The sequence below is a fragment of the Xyrauchen texanus genome, chromosome 25 (assembly GCF_025860055.1).
Source record: "Xyrauchen texanus isolate HMW12.3.18 chromosome 25, RBS_HiC_50CHRs, whole genome shotgun sequence".
NCBI lineage: Eukaryota > Metazoa > Chordata > Actinopteri > Cypriniformes > Catostomidae > Xyrauchen > Xyrauchen texanus.
Window position 1 is genome coordinate 31,412,246 of NC_068300.1, and position 20,118 is coordinate 31,432,363.

General features: G+C 38.2%; 1 protein-coding gene across 1 annotated transcript in view; it reads left to right on the forward strand.

Annotated features, from left to right (window-relative positions):
- The first annotated feature begins 3,501 nt into the window (after positions 1-3,501).
- Positions 3,502-20,118, forward strand: part of edn3b (endothelin 3b) — a 31,926-nt gene continuing 15,309 nt past the window's right edge. The window contains exons 1-2 of the mRNA XM_052091564.1: positions 3,502-3,722; positions 4,164-4,389. Of these exons, the coding sequence (XP_051947524.1) occupies positions 3,659-3,722; positions 4,164-4,389 (290 nt within the window). The 5' untranslated portion in view covers positions 3,502-3,658. The remainder of the gene's footprint in view (positions 3,723-4,163; positions 4,390-20,118) is intronic.

A 20,118-nucleotide genomic window follows, 5' to 3' on the forward strand; every position in this document is an offset into this window, starting at 1 on the left:
AATCTTAATTTTTTTTCATAGGTATGTTTCCCTAGATCATAGTTTACTGTATGTCACACAGGGCTTAGAGTACTGCCGGTCTGTCTGTCTGTATATTGTAAGCACATTTTGTATAAGTAAAATGTTTGACCCTAAGGAGACTTATTGAATTACATATGAAAACACTCAATAACACTTAATAAGGGTGGAATCAAAAGAATGTAGACTACTCTGACTTAGACTATAATTTATAACTATATACTTAGACTATATGCCTTGACTTAGGATCCTAAGGAAAACCTTGTGGTCGGAATTCCACCTAAGGAATTTACATTTTTCATTAAGCACAAAAAAAAAAGACTAATATGATTTACTAAGTATTTTTATTTTATGGGTTTTTGCACAGTTTTTCCTAAGTAAATCTTAATGAAATAAAATTAAAAGTAAAATTAATTTAACTTTATGCTATAATATTGATTACATTTAGTGAGTAAATTTAACTTAAACATTTTAGTAAATTCAGTCACTTTTACTCACAAACATGATATACATGGTACTTAAATAAACGTAATAACATCTAAATAAACATTTATTAGAGCATATCATTTTGAATTTTCCTTGCATAAATATTATTAATTACATACTAGATGACAAACGTAAGCCTCCCAGAGGGAATTTTAATGCATGCTACTTAGTTTATAAGACTATGTCACCTTTGCAATGGACCGATAAATAAAGCTGTGCATGCAGACCTCAATCAACAGACCATGAACGGATCATTTTGAGTTGAAAATTAACCAAAGACTGCACAAACAAGAAGTTACAAGAAGTAACAACAAAATGTACAATAAAAACCATGTGAATAAACTTGCAAACAGTGAAACCATGCAAGCTCATTAATTATTCAAGCCCAGGACATTATGGGAACACCAGCTTCGAGAAGTTAAGTAAAATGTACTTATTTCACGTTCATAGGGGCACCACACCACTGCATTTGTAAAATTGTCTAAGGTCTGTTTTTAAATGAATGTTTATAACAATTTTCAATATCATTAATAATTTGTAAATTATTATTCAGTGGTCCGGACCGCTAACAAAACATGGTATAGTTGATGCTATCACATGGTGCATGTTCTGTTTGTCAGCGCTGGAAAGGATGGGCCAATCACGTTTATTACTGGATAGGCATTTTATTAATGCTTTTATAGTTACTGCTCAGGCGGATTTGCATTAATCACTAATTATTTAATTAATTAATTAATCCTTGCAATTATCAGTTTTTATTCAAAATAAATATACAGCGTAAAAATGTCTCAAATGAGATATAAAACACTGTAAGATTTTGTAGGCAAAACAGTCTATAAACAGTCAGTGGCTGATAACATTTTCAACTTCAGTCTGTTCCAAATACAAAACTAGGGTATGAATTTAGAAAACATAGAATATCACATGAGTCAGATGGAGTTTGGAATGAAGGTTAGAAAATTATGTTTGAATTTGTTGTGAGCGATCCTTGTTAATATTTATGTTTTTTATATTTGTTTTCATGAATTCATGCCCAGGGGCACTCAGGAGTCTTAATCAGGTGTTGTGTCAAACTCTGTTTCCCCGTCGTGATCGGTTTCCCCCCAGCAGATCTGTATGGGGAAAAAAGTATCTCTGCTGTCAGAATGTGTTCCTCAAAGCACAAACCTAACGTCTAACCCTTCCCTACCCTAACCCTAATCCTAACCCTAACTCTAACCTACACTACCCTACCCACCGTACCCTACCTACCCAAACCTATCGGGGATAGGGGGAAACAGATTCCGACATGGAACACAATTCGATACAACAACGGCCCTGCTTACAGCAGCTTTAATACATGATGAAACATAGCAAAAATAACAAACAATCATAAATATTATTTATTTTTGACATGTTTTAATGTGAAATTAACATAGCATTTTAAAGTCACGCTTTAACTTGCTCAATGTAGAAACTACATAAAAGTACAGAATGTAAGATTCAGAAACGCTTGTTATTAATGACACCTGTGGCCGTTAAATAAACTGGAGCCAGCTACATGTTGCTTGTGTTCGTGCTTGTGCACACACTCCATAGGGACGCGAGCATTGACCAAAACAATGACATAACATACAAAGAGACTGAACATGATCCACAGGCATCATGCTGACAGATGAGGAAGCATAATTACAATTACACAGTTATGATTGTTTTACTACAAACATTTTGACTAAACAAACTATTTATCAGCTAACATAGCATACAGATACACACATACAGCTACATACTACCTAACAATACCTGACAGTTTATTGTTGCACTGCACTGTTATGTTGCACTATTGTATGTTTTGTATGTCATATGTTTTACTACGAATAAGAAACCAGCATATTTGCTTAAATTTATCCTGTATACCTGACTTTTAGTTTAAAGAGAAGATCATTGATTTTATTTAAAAGTTACGAAGCAAGGTAGCTTGCAATTCGTCAGGGTTAGCAGGCAAGATCCAAGTTAACTCAAATTACACAGATCAATCCTTATGGCACTATATTTCACATGCTTTGCAGTAATGTAAGCTTACCTGTTCAATAAGAAGAATGCCAATTCAGGGTCTGTTTTGATCCCCAAAACCGAACTAAGGACCCTCCAGGAATCAAATGCCCTGCCGATGTTCACTCTTGTTTTCGCTTGACCAAGACCACGTTCCCGCTTAGCCAGACGGGATTCAGTAGAACGCTATCGGGAGCGCGGATATACCTCAGATTCTTTGGATTTTAACTGCAAATGCGACCCGCTCCCTTCGTGTGAAAATCAGTCTACATAGGCTTTAATACCTAAGAAGTCCAGAAAGGGCTCATTTAGTTGCATTACAAGTCGTTCAGACATTGGCTAAAAAAGGTGAATATTACATGAAAATTGTTACATACCATTATGCACTATTAATCTCTTCTGCTTTATTTACTTCACCACTAAATAGAGAGAGAAATAAAAACACTCTCTTCAGTATGGCCACCAAATTTAGATCGAGTAGATGTTCATTCTAACAGAAAGGTTATTTAGAAATAATACATGTTTTATAAAGCTTCCCAAAAACTTACACACCTGTAGGCCTACATACGAGATTATTATACAATATTACATAGTTCCCTATAGGTGAAAAGGGTACTTATATTATCCTAATTAATCTTATTTTATAGTATTCGCTATGTTTTATTTTCTATAGAGCACAACCCTTATGTGTTCCCGCCCTGAATAGTACAGGCCCTACCCGGTAAATACACAGGAGTGAATTCCTTTACGCTGCGAAAGATTAGTCAGAAGGGAGTAAAAGTCATCTTTCAAATCCACACTAGTTTCATGTCACAACTGCGCTCTTGTGGTTAGTGAAACATAACAGTGGGCACGTGGGTGGGCGCGCGGTCACCAGTGGGTGGTGTCAGCACACGATTCGGTCTGAGCGTTTAACGTACAAAAAACCCCAACTAAATTACTTTTCCTGGAGAGCTGTTTCAGAGGGAGATGATGATGCTCAGAGTAGATCCTCGGACTAAAATGGATTTGTTTTGGATGATATTTTTTATGTAGCTGGGCTTGGAATCTGGAAGGCGCGTCACACTTTTTCACAAATAACGATTCGTCGCGCGTGCACGCTTTTGATAAGGACGCTGGTAAAATGGCAAAAAATCTTCTTGATGCTGTTTTATTGATTATGTGTATGGTAAACATTTTCACTGAGGGTAAGTTCTCTAACAAGCTGTAACGGTGTAATTATTTAATGTGAGTTTACATCAGCAAATCATGTTTAGAATTCGTAATATTATGCTATACTTAAATTAGTTGTAGCTACATTTTTGGCAAGATTATTCGATTATGATGAAGTTATTAACCTCTTTATCAGACAGAAATAATTAATTAACATATATTTAGTAGAAAGAAAACCAAGCGTATTTTTGTCCTTTTTTTTTTCTTCTTTTTTTTTTTTTTTTTTTTTTTTTTTTGCATTGTAAGATTATTTACATGACAACTTTTCATTAATTTACTGTAATGCTAAAAACGCCTATATTATTTAAATGCCAAAGTTTTATTTGATATATTATGGGTTTAGCCTATAGAGCACTGCATTTCACTTTATACTGAATACTTTCTTGAAAAGTTATTCGTTATTGTTCCTATGACAGGTGCACCATTGTCCGGGACGTTTGATAGTCAAGACGCGCAACTGCGCTCTTCTGCTGAGTTTTCTTCTGATGCCCCGAACGGTGTTTCACATCAGCAGACTGAAGCAGCGCTCAATGACACATCACACACTCGCGTGAGATCCAAACGCTGCACCTGCTACTCTTACAAGGACGTGGAGTGTGTCTATTACTGTCACCTGGGCATCATCTGGATTAACACTCCACAGTGAGTAGATTTACCATGATTTCAAGGCTGATGACAGCAGAAACAATGATAGATACATGTTGTTAGAGAGATCATTTGTATGGTTCTTCTAGTCAGATCAGACAAAATATAGCAGCATTTCTGAGTCTTTGGTCTAGTAACTGGTTTGTACAGCACTAGTTAGCAGCATAATCATTTATTTGTATATTACTCAAACTTGTTTTTGTCTGACTGTTCTTGTCTAAGAAGGTACAAAATGACTATTACTGTACTTCCATTCTTATATATTTATTATTAATTATCAACCTACCACCAAATTTCCAACTAAACTGCTTGCTGCCTGTTTTTAAAATCAAGATAATTCCATCTTGGTTCAAGTTTTTAAGTGCATGCATGCATTTGCAGTATTTGTAAAAAAAAAAAAAAAAAAAAAAAAATAACCCCAGTTTGAGCAGCTTTCAAGGTTTTGAATGTCAACTTTCAAAGGTTGGGTGGATGGAGGTGTAAAGAGGGGGAGGACAAAACAAACTCCTGGGAAAGTAATACATTCCATGCGTGAAATAAGGGCAATGATATTCACTCATGCTGAAGATCCATTTTAAACATTTATTGTTCAGGCCTGCAGCTTGATGAATGATCAACCCAGTGACATAAAACTCACACAGGGCCAGAGAATGGAGAGGTACGTGAAAGTAATTGGATGTGGTTGTCCTTTTTCGTCAAACTGGAACAATATTTTTTTCCATCAAAATGTCATTCATTACAGGGCAGTGCCTCCCCTAGGATAAGCTCTGCCTCCCCTGAGAATTTGAGAAATAATCTGTCCATCTGATCAGAGGCGGCGGCAGCCGATTTTGCTGGGGCTTCAGCCCCGAATGTTTTGAGTATAGCCCCGAATGTATTTTGAATAGTTGATTGACAAATATGAAACCGAACAAAAGCCTATGTAAACCCCCGAAATCATAAGTTGTCTTATTTCATTGTGCTTTGGCTTTGCACATACTGCATACAGCCTGTAAAAATAGACATAGCCTATAGAATAAGTTTCTTTGCTGTCGGTAGCCTATGGGCGACTCCGTTTCTTCCTCTCTGTTGAATATGCAGCAGGTAGAGGAGGAGCTTGCACAGTCGTTGACATCAACTAACGTTACTTAGTGGTGAGTTAACAGCAATTAGAAGGAAAGACAGCAAAAAATTAAGCAAATGAGGCTTTGGGGATTTTTCCGAAAGAAGTCAGTGGGTAAGAATTCACATTTGTTTTTGTCCTTAAAGTCTTAAGATCATCATCTAGCTGGCTTTCACCTACAGTAGGCTAAACCTCAAGAGTTGTAGCCTCTAACCTCCTTGTTTAGATTGACACAGCTTGGTAGCTCCGAGTTAGCGCAGTCGCCTCTCACGCCAGAGACCGCGGTTCGGGCCCTGTTCGGAGTGAACTTTTCTTGTTTATCAGGTGTTGTTTTCACTAAGGATAACCAATAAGCATTAACATAAAATGTATGTGTGACATGTTTTGTGATATTAGTTTGTAGGAAATATACACTTTGATTTGATTAAATGGTTTTCTAGAGGGTAGGAAAGATGAGCTACAGACTGAGGAGCAGCAGCAGCAGCTGTGCCAGAATCAGGCATGGAAACTGGTAACAATTAATCAGTCACTTTACTTTAGATAAAGTTAAAAGTGAAACATTGTTTATCTCAATGATCCTAATGAAAGGATTTTGACAGATGAATTATTCTCATAGAGATGATGAGAATTATATACAGTTCGATGCCATAGTGTGTCAATGAACTTAGACTAAAGTTATTCATGTATTGCTTTAACTTAGGATCTTATCATTTTGACTATTTATGTCAAAAAATATAAATTATTTATATTCAGTATTTTTTTTACCTCACTTTATTTAGTATAATATAACTCTTTTGTGATGACTTTATGTTAATGTACATGAAAATTCAAGAATCATGATAGATATTAGGGCAATCCCACTGATCTGCTCTTCCCAATACATTTTCTTCAATGGTATTGGTCCACAATTTGAAATATGTAGCACTTGATGAATTAGTTGTTTGAAGCTGATTTGCAATAAGTTATGTGCTGTATCTGTTCTTTTGCATCACAGATGATTCAGGGAGGAGAGAGGATGTTGAGGATAGTACTAGAGTGGAAGATTTAGGAACTGTAGAAACAGGCCCAGCCAGAGCAAAACTCAAAGAATACCCTCTCACCAGCTTTGGACTACAGGGAAGTGGTTGCTAGTGTGAAAATAAAATTGTCTGGGCTAAGCCCCGGATGTCCTTCAATGCTGGAAATGCCTCTGCATCTGTTGATAAATTACAATTTAAAAGTGGATTGTTTTGTGCATATTTTTCCATCGCTAGCAGATGAGTGAGGTCTGACACAACAAAAATCCAGTTTAAGCCCTAAAGTCTAATAGGGGCCCTGTGCCTATCTCTGGGTTCCTAGCTTAGAAAAAGATATGCACTAAAACAGATTTTGTGTGTAGTATAGGTTAATTTTGCGCCGATTTTTTCAATTGTTTATGTTGCCCCCCCAAACAAGCCAAATGCCCCCCAAACGTGATATACTGGTAACCCCTCTGATTCATTATTTGTTTGCTAGACTCAATATGAATATGTAGATCAGTAAATCCTAAATCAGACCTTTTTCTTAGATCCTTGTGAAGTGTACATTAGGAAGTTTAGAGTAACTTTATAAAATATGATATAAATGTTAACATTATATTATTTTATATTATAGCCACTTTGGTGACTTAAGAAATGTTAGCTTAAATGGTTCAAAGAATAAGCATCAACACAGGTCCAATAATAGTAATAAGATGTGTTAATATGAACTAAAGAGAGGGGCCTGGGTAGCTCAGTGAATATTGACTACCAGCCCTGGAGTCGCTAGATCAAACCCAGGGTTTGCTGAGTGACTCCAGCCAGGTCTTCTAAGCAACCAAATCGCTCTCAATGGGGTGCATGGTAAATTGTGCGTGGATCGTGGAGTGTAGTATGAGCCTCCACATGCAGAGTCTTCATGGTGTCATGCACAAGCCACATGATAAAATGCGTGGATTGGCGGTCTCAGAAGCGGAGGCAACTGAGACTTGTCCTCCGCAACCCGGATTGAGGTGAGTAAACGTGCCACTGCGAGGATCTACTAAGGAGTGGGAATTGGGCATTCCAAATTGGGAGAAAAGGGGATAAAAAGAAAGAAAGAAAGCCAAAGAACCAAAGAGACTAAATTGGAGGAGTTCCATTGGTTTTCTGTAGAAATTCTACATTTCATCATTTACCACAAACATACTGTATTGTGATGGGACTTTCATGCATGTTTCCATGGTGATGGTTACTGTCCATGGTGCTGATTCATGGAAACAGAGTATTAAATGTTTCCTCAAAAATTAAAAAGGATGGAAATAAAAGTTTGCACAGCAAAAAACAATATACATCTCAAAATAAACCTTGTTTTTGTATCAATGGCTACAGCTGCTCCCACTTCTGTGTCTGTGTGTAGTTTGACTGTAGTAGCCAAAAATAGATAAAAGTATTATAATGAAGTCATGTAAACACTCCTTATCACTTGTTGTTCATTCAATTCCATTAAATTCAAAAAAGTTATTGTCTAACCGTCAGGTTGTAGAAAATGTTCTTTTATGAAAGGCAAAAAAAAAATCAATCACATACATTACATTAGAATTATACACTGTACATTACATGATTTAAAATTGTTATTAGTACAGTTACGTCTTATAAATTATGTCTAAATAACAAGGAAAATTTGATTCTCCATTTCATGACCACTTTAAATGAGTTATGAAAGGGGTGGAAAAGATCCATAGACCAATTTCACAGACTGTGATGATGTGTTTCTGCCTTATTTAGAGGGATAAATCTAATAAACATTTTAACATTATACATTGTATTATATTACCCTGTAATATTTGTAAAAAATGAGTTACCACAGCTATGATTATGTTTCTAATACAGCTGCTGAGGGAGTGACAGAACATTTGCCTCTTTTCCTCTTCTAACTGCTGTAATCCACCACTCTTTATATATTTATTTTTTCTGTGCAAACATGATAGTGGATTTTTTCTTTTGCTGTTGGAGCAAATCGGAAGGCAAAAAGTATATTTGCTGTGGTCTCTCATTCATCAAGTTTACCTTAATTTAGTAATATGGAACAGCCGACCGGGTGTTCAGCTTGCACCTAGCGCCCTTCACCAAGTTGATCAAATGCGCTTTCTCTCCCAGGTTAGCAACTAAGCTCTCGCTTCCTAGATGTTCTTCCTACCTAGCTTTCTAGCCTGCGAATTCAGCTGAGGAATTTGCGACCAGTCCCACTACGAGCCACAGGTGCTCTGTACTGGAGTAGGGCTCCACTTAATTTACTCTTCAGGCAACTCCCTGTGATATATTTTCCGCGGTATGGTCCCCCTGCCGGCGGACCCGTGTCTCCCTTGGGCAGTCCCTCTGCCCCAGGTCGCAGTGTTTGTAGAGCTCCTCCCTCATCAGGTAGGGCCTGCCACCATGCCATTTCCACGTGTGGCTTGACAACCCATGTGGTGTATTGGCCACATATCACCTCCCCCTTGTCTGGGCAGGGTGTGGTCTCCGTAGGGTCTTGTCCCCCTGAAAGGATAGGAGCCACTTTAGGCTCTATGCGAGAAACATAGAGAGAGAAAAGGCAGCGGCTGGCTGGCATGATGGTCATATAGCGCCTGTTCCCCCCTTAGGGGTGCTGGGAACCTACCTGTATTGGTTATTTGTGGCCGATACAGTTGCTTCTAGCAAGCAGCAGCCTGCTTGCACCTGTGTCAGCAGTTCATGTATCACAGTCTAGTGCAGGGGTACCCAATACGTCGATCGCAATCTACCAGTCGATCGCAAAGGCAATGCTGGTAGATCGCACAAAATTTAAATGTACTTTCGTTAAATTTTAATAAAAATAAATATAATGTCTTTCCTTCTTTTAGTTTCTGTCTGATTTGCACTTGACGAGTAAATATTGACCAGGCGAGGTTTTGTTTATTCAGTTGCCATGACAACTAGGTTTGCGCATACGCACCTTCCAAGGACTTCTGAGAACCAAGCGCGAAAACAGAACGCGAAATTGCAATGCTACTGCCGGATTAGGCAAAACTGAATGGAATCAGACAGTTTTGCCTAATCCGGGCAGTAGCATCGCAATTTCAGCTCTGTTTCAGAAGTCCTTGGAAGGCGTATGCATAAACCTAGTTGTCATGGCAACTGAATAAACAAAACCTCACCTGGTCAATATTTACTCGTCATCAGAATAAGGTAAATGCCCTGGCTATTGTAATCTATTGTGCTGTAGGTGTTTTGGGTTTAGTGTTAAAACTGAATGATATCAAAATTGAACATTGTTATATATTTTTTTATTAATTAGAAGATGAATTCCATGTAGGGATACATGCAGTAGTCCCAACAAGCATTTTCTTATTTTAAATGAAACTGTGTTTTTTTAGTTGGTAGATCTTATTGAGTTGGTCATTTAAAAGTGGATCATCACACAAAAAAGTGTGGGCACCCCTGGTCTAGTGCATGGCGCTTTGAAATGGGACCCCTTGTGTCACTACATTCGACACAACGTCGAGTGAGTGACAGAAGGGGAACATCGTGGTTACTGTTGTAACCTCTGTTCCCTGATGGAGGGAACGAGATGTTGTGTCCCCTTTGCCACAACACTAGACCTAGCACTGTGATTGGCCGCACCTTATCTCCTCAGTGCAAAAACCTGACTGACAGATGCATCCTGCTTCCCTTTACACCCGTATGTCCGGGAGCGGGACATGCAAATTCTGTCTGCCAAATTTTCATTGGCCTTTTCTCAAGTTCAGAGGTACGCAAGGCTCTCAAGAAAGACCCCTTGTGTCACTGCATTCGACACAACGTCTCTTTCCCTCCATCAGGGTCAGTTTTCAATTTGAAGCATTAAATCCAAAACTTGGGGTAATCTCCCGGGGCATCCTCTCTTGCTCCGCTCAGGCAAATTGAAGATGACGATGATGCCGATACATTCATTATTTATGCCCAGTATTCCCTTAACCAATTATTTGTGCTTTTAGCTTATATTGTCATGAGTGTCTGGCAGTCAGTGATTGGATGGCGAAGATATTGAGAATGGAACCATGAGAATAATTGTTCCCAAATTTGAACGCTCCGGCTGGTAAGGGTTAATTGAAAGAGGGTTGAACCACATTGAAATATGTAAAGCGAGTATAGTGTCAATAAGTGATTTATACACAACTGTTAAAATTTCCTTGCTGATATTAAACCTACAAAGCCTAAGCCTAGGCATTATAAAGACTTTTTTAAAAACCTTATCTACTCAACCAACTCTGCCTTAACCATCATGTCCCACTGATATTCTCGGCTCGTTAAATTAAAGTTCAACAGTCACAATTTGCACATTTTCCCCCCAACAACTGTTTTATCATCAATGACTAACCTTTCACTAATTTACAAATATCCAATTTACAACCCTAATTCTGAAAAAATTGGGACAGTATGTAAAATATAAAAACAAAAAGGAGTGATTTGTAAATTATATTCACCCTTTGCTATATTGAAAGCACTACAACCAGGGCTGGACTGGGAAGAGAAATCGGCCCGGGATTTTACATTGCAACTGGGCCAAAACTGTCGCTGTCCTTTTCTGCATACGTGGTGCCGTTTTGTTCACATAGTTCTGCATAACGCAGCGGCTCATTTTTGCTTATCGCGGCCCATTCGGCATGTTTCGCAGCCGACCAACTGGCCCACTTGGTTCTCCCGATTGACCAGTCCGCCCCTGATCAGCCACAAAGTGCGTCGGCCCACTGGGAAAATGCCCTTTATGCCATATTACCAGTCCAGCCCTGACTACAACTATGTGACTACCTTGTGAATATTATATTTTTTTATGTACAGTAATTTCAAATCAAGATTGCAACACACTCCAAAAATGTTGGGACAGTCGGGTGTTTACCACAATGAAACGTCACCATTTCTTCTAATATCACTTATTAAGCATTTAGGAATTGAAGACATAACTTTGGTAAGTTTAAAAAGTGGAATTTTTCCATCCATTAGCTGCACAGTTGTATGGTGTCTTCATTGCCATATGGTGCACTTCATAATGCATTACACATTCTCAATTGGAGATGGTCAGAACTGTAAGCAGGCCAGTCTAGCAACCGCACTCTCTGCTTATACGGCCAGTATGAGGTTTTAAGTTGTCCTGCTGAAAATTCCGGGATGTCCCTGGAAAAGACTGCTGGATGCCAGTATATACTGCTCCAAAATTTGAACATATCTGTCTGCATTAATGGTGCTCTCACAGATGTGCGGGTTACCCATGCCATGGGCACAGACACACCCCTGGCCCATACGGACACTGGCTTTTGGACCAGACATTGATAACAGCTTGGATGGTCCTTTTCCTCTTTGGCCCGGAGAACACAATGGCAGAGAAGTCGGCAGAGAAGTCGTCTGCTTTGCATAGTAAAGTATTTACTTGCATCTGTGGATACAGTGGCGAATGGTGTTGACTAACAAAGGTTTACAAAAGTAATCCCAAACCCATGTTCATGATATAATTACAGATGAATGATGTTTTTTAAGACAGTGATGTCTGAGGGATCAGAGATCATGCGCATTCAGAAGTGGTTTTCCTTTAGAACTTTACGCACTGAGATTTGACCAGATTCCTTGAATATTTTAACTATATTTTTTACTGTATACTGTGAAATGCCCAAAATCCTTCCAATTTGTCTTTGGGGAAAATGGAATTGCTGGATTATTTGCATAAGCATCTGTGTGCAAATTGACAAGTCTTGAATGATCCTTGCTCTTGAAGGACTAGGCTGTTTTTGGAGGCTCCTTATATACTAGGACACAATTGCCTCACCAGTTTTACATATCCCTTGTTTCAAATTGCATTGTTATTTTCACTCATAAATTTTTTTTGGAGCGTGTTGCAATCTGATTTGAAATTCACTAGGTAAAACATCGTATAATGTGTAGAGTTTTCAATTTAGCAAAGGGTGAATATAATTTACAAATCACTTCTTTTTGAGGTCACATGACACCATGCGAGGAGCAGACTTGTGAGCGACACGCTCTGCACACTTTGTTAGTTTTGTAATTATTTTCATGTTATAATCTGGTGAGATTCGATATACCCAGTTACATATTTGTTCTTTGAAGTAAACATGGCAAAGAAGTCAAAATCCTCTAAAAAACACTTACGTGCTCAAGCTGAAATCTCTGACGGGCCTGCTGACTGGGGACTCAATTTGGATGGCGCGGCCAGGGAAATTCAGAATCAACAGTCAAACGTGTTTGTGATGCTGATGAAGGTTTTTGCTGACATGGAGGATCTCACTGTAATACGTCGATCGATTACGGTGATAGAAAAAAAATCTCTGAGTTGGTTACAAGAGTGGCAGATGTTGAGAAACGAAATATAGATTGTTGAAATTCCTGAGCATGAAGAAGGCTCATCCCGAGTCTGCTCGACATAACAGGCCATAAGCTGGAAATCGAGCGAGCTCACAGAATCCCAGCTCGCAGATCTGCTGATGGAGACAGTCCCTGATCAATTCTGGCCAAATTTCTCAGATCATCCGATAAAGATCTTGTGTGGCACGAGGCGAAGAGCAAAGGGAAGCTTTCTTGGAAGAATCACAATATTTTCTTGTTTCCGGACTTTGCAAATACAAAAAGAGAGAAACGCGATCGATTCAAGGAGTGTAAGAAACTCTTGTATCAACAGAAGATCGCTTTTGCACTGATGTTTCTGACCTAACTGAGAATGGCACTGCTTTGGGACAGTTGTGGATGAATCTGTTCGTTCCTTGTGATTATGCCTCCTGTTGGCTGGAGTTTGTTTTGTGGAGTATTTTTGTAGGACATTGGAATGATTATGTCATCTGTTGCACTCATAAGCAGTCGGCTCACTGAACACTTGTTTGTCTGTCCGAGGAAACTGAACAGCTTTATATCGGTTGGAATTTGTTTTGTGGAGGATCACACCTTCGAGACAGTTCTGTGAATGAATCTACACATTCTTTGTGTTTACTCTGCCTATTGGCTGGGGTTTGATTTACAAAGTATTTTCTGTTATGTAATTTTTAGTGGTGTCAATCGATTAAAAAATTTAATTAAATTCCCGATTAGTTAATCACGATTAATCGCATTTAATCGCATATACAAATATTTGCTGAGAAAGCCCCTCATATAACAATAATTCTATATAGAATGATGAAATAATTATACATAGTTATCTTTATATGTATATATATATATATATATATATATATATATATATATATATATATATATATATATATATGTATATATAAAGATACATATATACATACATGAATACATATATATATATATATATTCAGATAATTTAAATGCATTACATTCTTGTGGCAGAAGAGTTAATCATTGATAAGACAATACAAAAAAGCCAATCATTGGCATACAGTTCACAGCAATCCATTTCACAAGTGAATTTGTGAATCTGTTCGAGAATTTTTCTGAGGACTTGTTTAAGGACCCATCAATTTCAACAAGCATCAGACATGCTTGTGTAGCGTCTCGGGCGCGTTGCATCATCAAATTATAAAATTTTTAGGTCACTGTGTCAAGTTAAATATAGGTTAATACTTAGAACACATCTTGAGATCCCTTAGTTCGAATTTGCGCTCCATCAAACCTAACGCATGTCTGTGTTGGGGTGTCTGCTGGATGGTTGTTTTCTTCACTGTATAAACTGTGCGTTACCACCCATAAAAAGTGTAAGAAATGTGATATAGTTTCTTTAAGAAACACATCTTTCCCCACAGGAAGCTGAACATTTTGGGAAGATATGGGGTGGACATGTTTTCTGTAGTGCTGGCTCAAATAAGGGCAGGGAGTCATTATATTGATAAATAAACATCTACAGATTAAAGATAAATTTGTGAGAATCATTATTGTTTTAGCAGAAATTCAGGGGCAAGTATTTTGGCTAATATTTACACACCCAAAGTTGATAAGGAATTTTTTATTGATCTTGAAGGTATGTTGCAAGCCGCTGGCACCCCTTATGTATAATATTGGGAGGAGACTTTAATTTTTTATGGACTCAGACCTTAATCATAGTGAAGCTATGAATTGTGTAAGCCGCAACACTGACGCTTCACAGGATGTGTAAAAATCTTTGCCTTGCAGATATTTGGCGACTTTTGAACCCATCTGGTAGGGACTATACATTAGTCCATAAGATTTATTCTAGAATAGATTTATTTTTTTATATATATAGTTTATAAGTCCCTCATTTCATCTGTTGTTGACTGTTCAATTGGAAACATCTTAGTTGCCACATACTGAAAAAAATAAATCATATAGTTGGTGCTTTAATGTATCCCTTTTGCAAATTCCAGAATTCCATGAACTGTTAAAGGCTGAAATCAATGTTTATATGGAGACCAACTGGTCTTCGATATCTTTTGTGGGCGTGGCTTGGGTGGCACTTAAGGCGGTTCTTAGGGGCCGGATCATACATTATGCTAAAGAAATTCTATTGATTCTGAGATAACCTTGGAGGAGCTTGACAAGGTGATTAAGTCCTTACCTACAGGCAAGGCTCTGGTTCCAGATGGTTTTGTCACAGAATTTTTTACATCTTATGCTACAGAATTGGCTCCACTTTTGTTAGAAGTTTATACAGAATCATTAAAGAATGGAAAGCTTCCACCAACCATGACACAAGCCCGGATCAGTCTTAAAAATGACAAAGAATCAAGTAAGTGTAAAAGTTACCGTCCAATTTCCCTGATCCAGCTAGATGTAAAAAATTTCAAAGAATGTTGCTAACCGATTAAGTAAAGATATCTCTTATACATATAGATCAGGTGGGGTTTATTCGGGGCCGTAGCTCTTCTGATAACATTAGGCATTTTATCAATATCATGTGGTCAGTGGCAAATGGTCAGTCTCTGGTTGCTGCCATCTCACTTGACGCCGAAAATGCATTTGATATGGTAGAGTGGGATTATCTTTTTAAGATTTTGGAAATTTATTGGTTCGGGAGTACATTTATTATTTAGACACCCTGTAGCAGAGGTACAAACAAATTGATTATTTTCAGATTATTTCACTCTGAATAGGGGCACTCGGCAGGGTTGCCCTCTTTCCCCATTAATGTTCTGTCTTGCCCTGGAACCATTAGCAGCCATGATAAGAAAGGAGCATGATTTTCCAGGGGTAATGGCGGGAGGTGTGGCACATAAGCTTCTGCTTTAAGCAGAAGATATTTTATTATTTGTCTCTGAACCTATTAGATCTATGCCTTGCCTCCACAGAATTATTCATTCCTTTTTCAAGTTCTCAGGATACAAAGTCAGTTGTTCTAAATCTGAAGCTTTGGCTCTGACAGTATATATAATGGATTTCCAGCCAGGTGACTTTCAGTGGCCCAAACAGGGCATTAAGTATTTTGTTATTTTATTCCCTGCAAATTTGTCTGATTTAGTTAGTGTTAATTTTGACCCTTTAACAAAAAGGTTTTTCGAACATTGTGGGCAGGAGGGCTTCATTACATTTACTGATGATTGGGAAGGTTGATGTTATTAAAATGAAGTTTATTCCAAAATTGTACTACCTGCTACAATCAATTCAATTCAAAAGGGGCTTTATTGGCATGACTGTAAACAATAAAATATTGCCAAAGCAGAGGCTGTGTAAAAAAGAACTACACCTTAATCTATAATTACATTTAGTTTAACAAATTGAACAAATATAAAAATAAATAATACAAAACAGGTTCAGAACTGCTGAAGACCACAGTGTTTAAAAAAAGTGAAGGGCACTGACACATAAATTAATATACACACATAAACTGAGGGTCACTGTGGTGAACATTGGGGTAAAACACAAAACACAGATTCACCCACTGTCTCTCAGGCTGTGACCCATGAAAACTTATCTTGCAGCCAGTGCTGCTGTGTGTCCCTCTCCAAGTATTATATTAATTTGTTCTTGTTCTGTCATGGTTAGAAATTTGTCAATGCTGTTTGTTAATTTATCTATATAAATGTCCCTTGTATCTTGGCATTTTGGGCAGTGAAGTAGAAAGTGCACCTCTGTTTCAACCTCACCTGTTGTACAGTGAGTATTCGCCCTTTCTTCTCTGGGTAACCATGTTTTTCTGTGTTGGTCTCTCTCGATGGCATGACTATGCTCACTGAGCCTGTACTTGCTCAGGATCTGTCTCTGCTTTGTATCTCTGACAGTCAGGAGATACTCTTCCAATTCATGTTCCAGATAGGTGATTTGAGATTGTTTGATGATCTGATTTATTCTGATGTTTGGTTGTAAAGCAGTTCTGGTCTGAGGCTGGTTAGTGTTAGTAGTATTAACCGGGTTAGTGAGTCTCAGAACCAGCTGACTGAGGGGACTTTTTTCAGGGTTCAGTTCTTGTGTTTGTAGTGCTTAATAAAGTAGCTATTCTGTGGGACTTGATTTTAAATGCATCCAAAAATTTAGAGATCTTTTTTGTATGTTAATAATCAATGGGAATCGTCCTAATGCTGCCATACATGCATTATTGGGTGTTTTTCTTTGTAATTTCAGAATTAATTTGCAGAATTCTGTGCGTAGGGCTTCTGTTGGATGTTTGTCCTATCTAGTGTAGTTCTGATCACTGAGTGGACCCCATACCTCACTTCCATACAGCGCTATGGGCTGTATGACACTATCAAAGATCTTACACTAGATTGGAATTGGTAATTCAGTATTATAGAACTTCTTCTTAATAACGTATAACGCTCTTCGAGCTTTTGCTTTAAGTGCATTCACTGCCTTACTGAAACTCCCTGATGCAGTGATAATCAGTCCAAGGTAAGTATACTGCATAGTGTGCACTTGTGCAGTGCTGCCTAGAGAGAACTGGTATCTGTGTTCCTGACATCTGGGCTTTTTCTGAAAGACCATAATGTTTGTCTTCTTCAGGTTGACTGCCAGGGCCCAGTTCTGGCAGGAGTTCTCCAGTAGGTCCAGATGTTGCTGTAGTCCCTGTGGGGTGGGTGACAGCAGCACCAGGTTATCTGCACAGAGCAAAAACTTGATTTCTTTGTCTTGCAGAGTGAGTCCAGGGGCTGTAGACTGTTCCAACTGCACCGCTAATTCATTAATGTAGATGTTGAAGAGACTACAGGCCTGCCGCACTCCTCTCTTCTGGTTGAAGAACTCTGTTTGTTGCCCATTCTTATTGCACATTTGTTGTCCGAACACATCGATTTAATGATGTCATACATTTTACCCTGTACACCACTTTGTAACAGTTTGTAATATAGTCTGTCATGCCAAATAGAATCAAATGCTTTTTTGAAATCAACAAAGCATGCAAATATTTTCCCTGGTTTGGTCTGGTTTACGTGCTTATTGATTAGGGTGTGTAGGGTGTAAATGTGGTCCGTAGTTCTATAATTTGGAAGGAATCCAATCTGACTGTTGCTCAGGACATTGTGTTTGTTAAGGAAGTTTACAATTCTATTATTTAAAATACTACTAAATAACTTCCCCAGATTACTGCTCACACAAATGCCTCTGAAATTATTCGGGTCCAGTTTGTCCCCACTCTTTTGAATTGGGGTAATAAGTCCTTGGCTCCAGATGCCTGTAGTACAAGGTTGAATAACTTGAGCACAGCCGTCTGCAGGTCAGGTTTACTGTGTTTCAGCATTTCACCTAAGATGTTGTCAGCGCCACAAGATTTTTAGCTTTTACGTTTTTGGACTAATTCATTATATGTGATTGGAAATTCCAGTGGATTCTGGTTATTTTTTTATTGTGTTTTCGTATATTTGTAGTTTTTGTTTGACCTGATTATAATTGTCATTTAGTTGTTTTGGTGGGATTTCTTTATATAAGTTTTCAAAATATTTTTTCCAGATTTCTCCATTTTGGATTGGCAAATCTTGTTGTTTTGTTGTGCTCAAATTATTCCACAAATCCCAGAACTGATTTTGATTTAACGATTGTTCAATTTCTTGTAAGCTTTTTGGTGAGATGGTGATGCTTTTTTACTCAAATTGTTTGTTTATATTGTTGTGATTTGGAACAGTAGTCAATTCTTATGTCTGTATTGTTTGGTTCATTATGTTTCAGACTGGATAATTTTCTGAGTTGTTTTCTTAATGTTTTGCAGGCTGTGTCAAACCACTTTTCCATTTTGGTTGTTTTTTTTTTTTTGGGATGTTTTTTGCCTTTCTTTTTCAACTCAGTTTTACAGGCTTCTTTTTTAAAAATATTATTGATTTCATTTGTAGCCAAATTGACATCATCTTTGTTCATTCCAAATAGTTTGTGCATAAATGTAGTGATTGGATTTTTCAGTTCTTCAGAATTGAGGGCCTGGATATATTTGTCTGAGCTGTCTGGAGTCCATCTGTATCTCTGCTGAACTTGATAAATTTGACAGTTCTCCATTCTTCTTTGTTTTGCTGTGTGGTGTCTTTTAATATATTAGTTTGGTTATGATCTGAGAATGGAGTTTGCTGTCTGACAGTGAATGCACTGAAGGAGGAGGGGTCCATGTCAGTGATGGCATAGTCAACTACACTAGCTCCAAGACCTGAATAACACGTGAACCTCCCTAATGAGTCCCCTCTGATCCTGCCATTAAGTATGTACAGGCCTGAGGCTTGGCAGAGGTGCACTTATTCTGTACAATTTTTATTTACAGTATGGTCGAGATTGTTCCGTGGAGGTTTTTCGTAAGGCTCAGGGGGCTGCCTGTAGATCTCTCCCTGTAGATGTCCCCCTCTCTTATTTCAAGCAATTTGATAGCATAGCGAAGTCATTCAATTGGAATGGTAAGCTTCACAGATTGCATTTCAACTAGTTACATAGGCTGATTGGCAAAGGTGGGCTAGGCCTTCCCAAGATTTTGTTTTATTACTATGTCTCAGACATTTAGCTCATTGGTTAGTTAGACATGAGAGAGCCCCTCCCTGGTTTGTTATTGAACAGGAAGTTCTTGCCCCTATTTCGCAATTGCAAAGCCTCTCTATCAAATTAATCTGAGAAGTTAAGTTACACCATGTTATTTAGCATTTACACTCTGTATGGACAAAAGTGTCCAGAATGTTTAAATCGGATATTTATTTAAATGTTGCCTCGAGCATATTGCAGAACCCACGACTGTGTATTGGTAAGTCCCCTTTCTGCTGGTCAGAGTGGATTGTGAGGAGGGTTACTACACTTGGTGACCTAAAGGAGAGTGTTGAGATCGTTTGAAAATTTGGTTCAACATTTGGGATCCCCAGATCTCAGTTTTATAGGTATCTACAACTGTGCCACCTGCTTTGTACTGTTCTTGGGAGTAGCACACACACACCCGTAAAGCTGCAGATACTCTGGGAGAGGTGATTGCTGCTTTTGGAAAATGTTGTGAGGCTTCAGTGTATTACTCCCTGTTAATTCAAAGTCTGGGGGATGGACCTTTAACTTCTCTCAAGAGAGTAAGGGAGAAAGATTTCAACTTTGTATTGGAGGAGGTAGTGTGGGCTACATGCGTGTAAACACTACAGTTTTTCCCAGGAGTCTCCCGTATTTCACACCCATCACCCACCCCCCTCCCGTTTTGTTCTTTCTCCCTGGAAACTCCCGTAATTTGGATGGCCCAAACCTCATTATATGAATAATCTCATCAATATATTATTCCAAGGTTGTACAGTTGTCAGA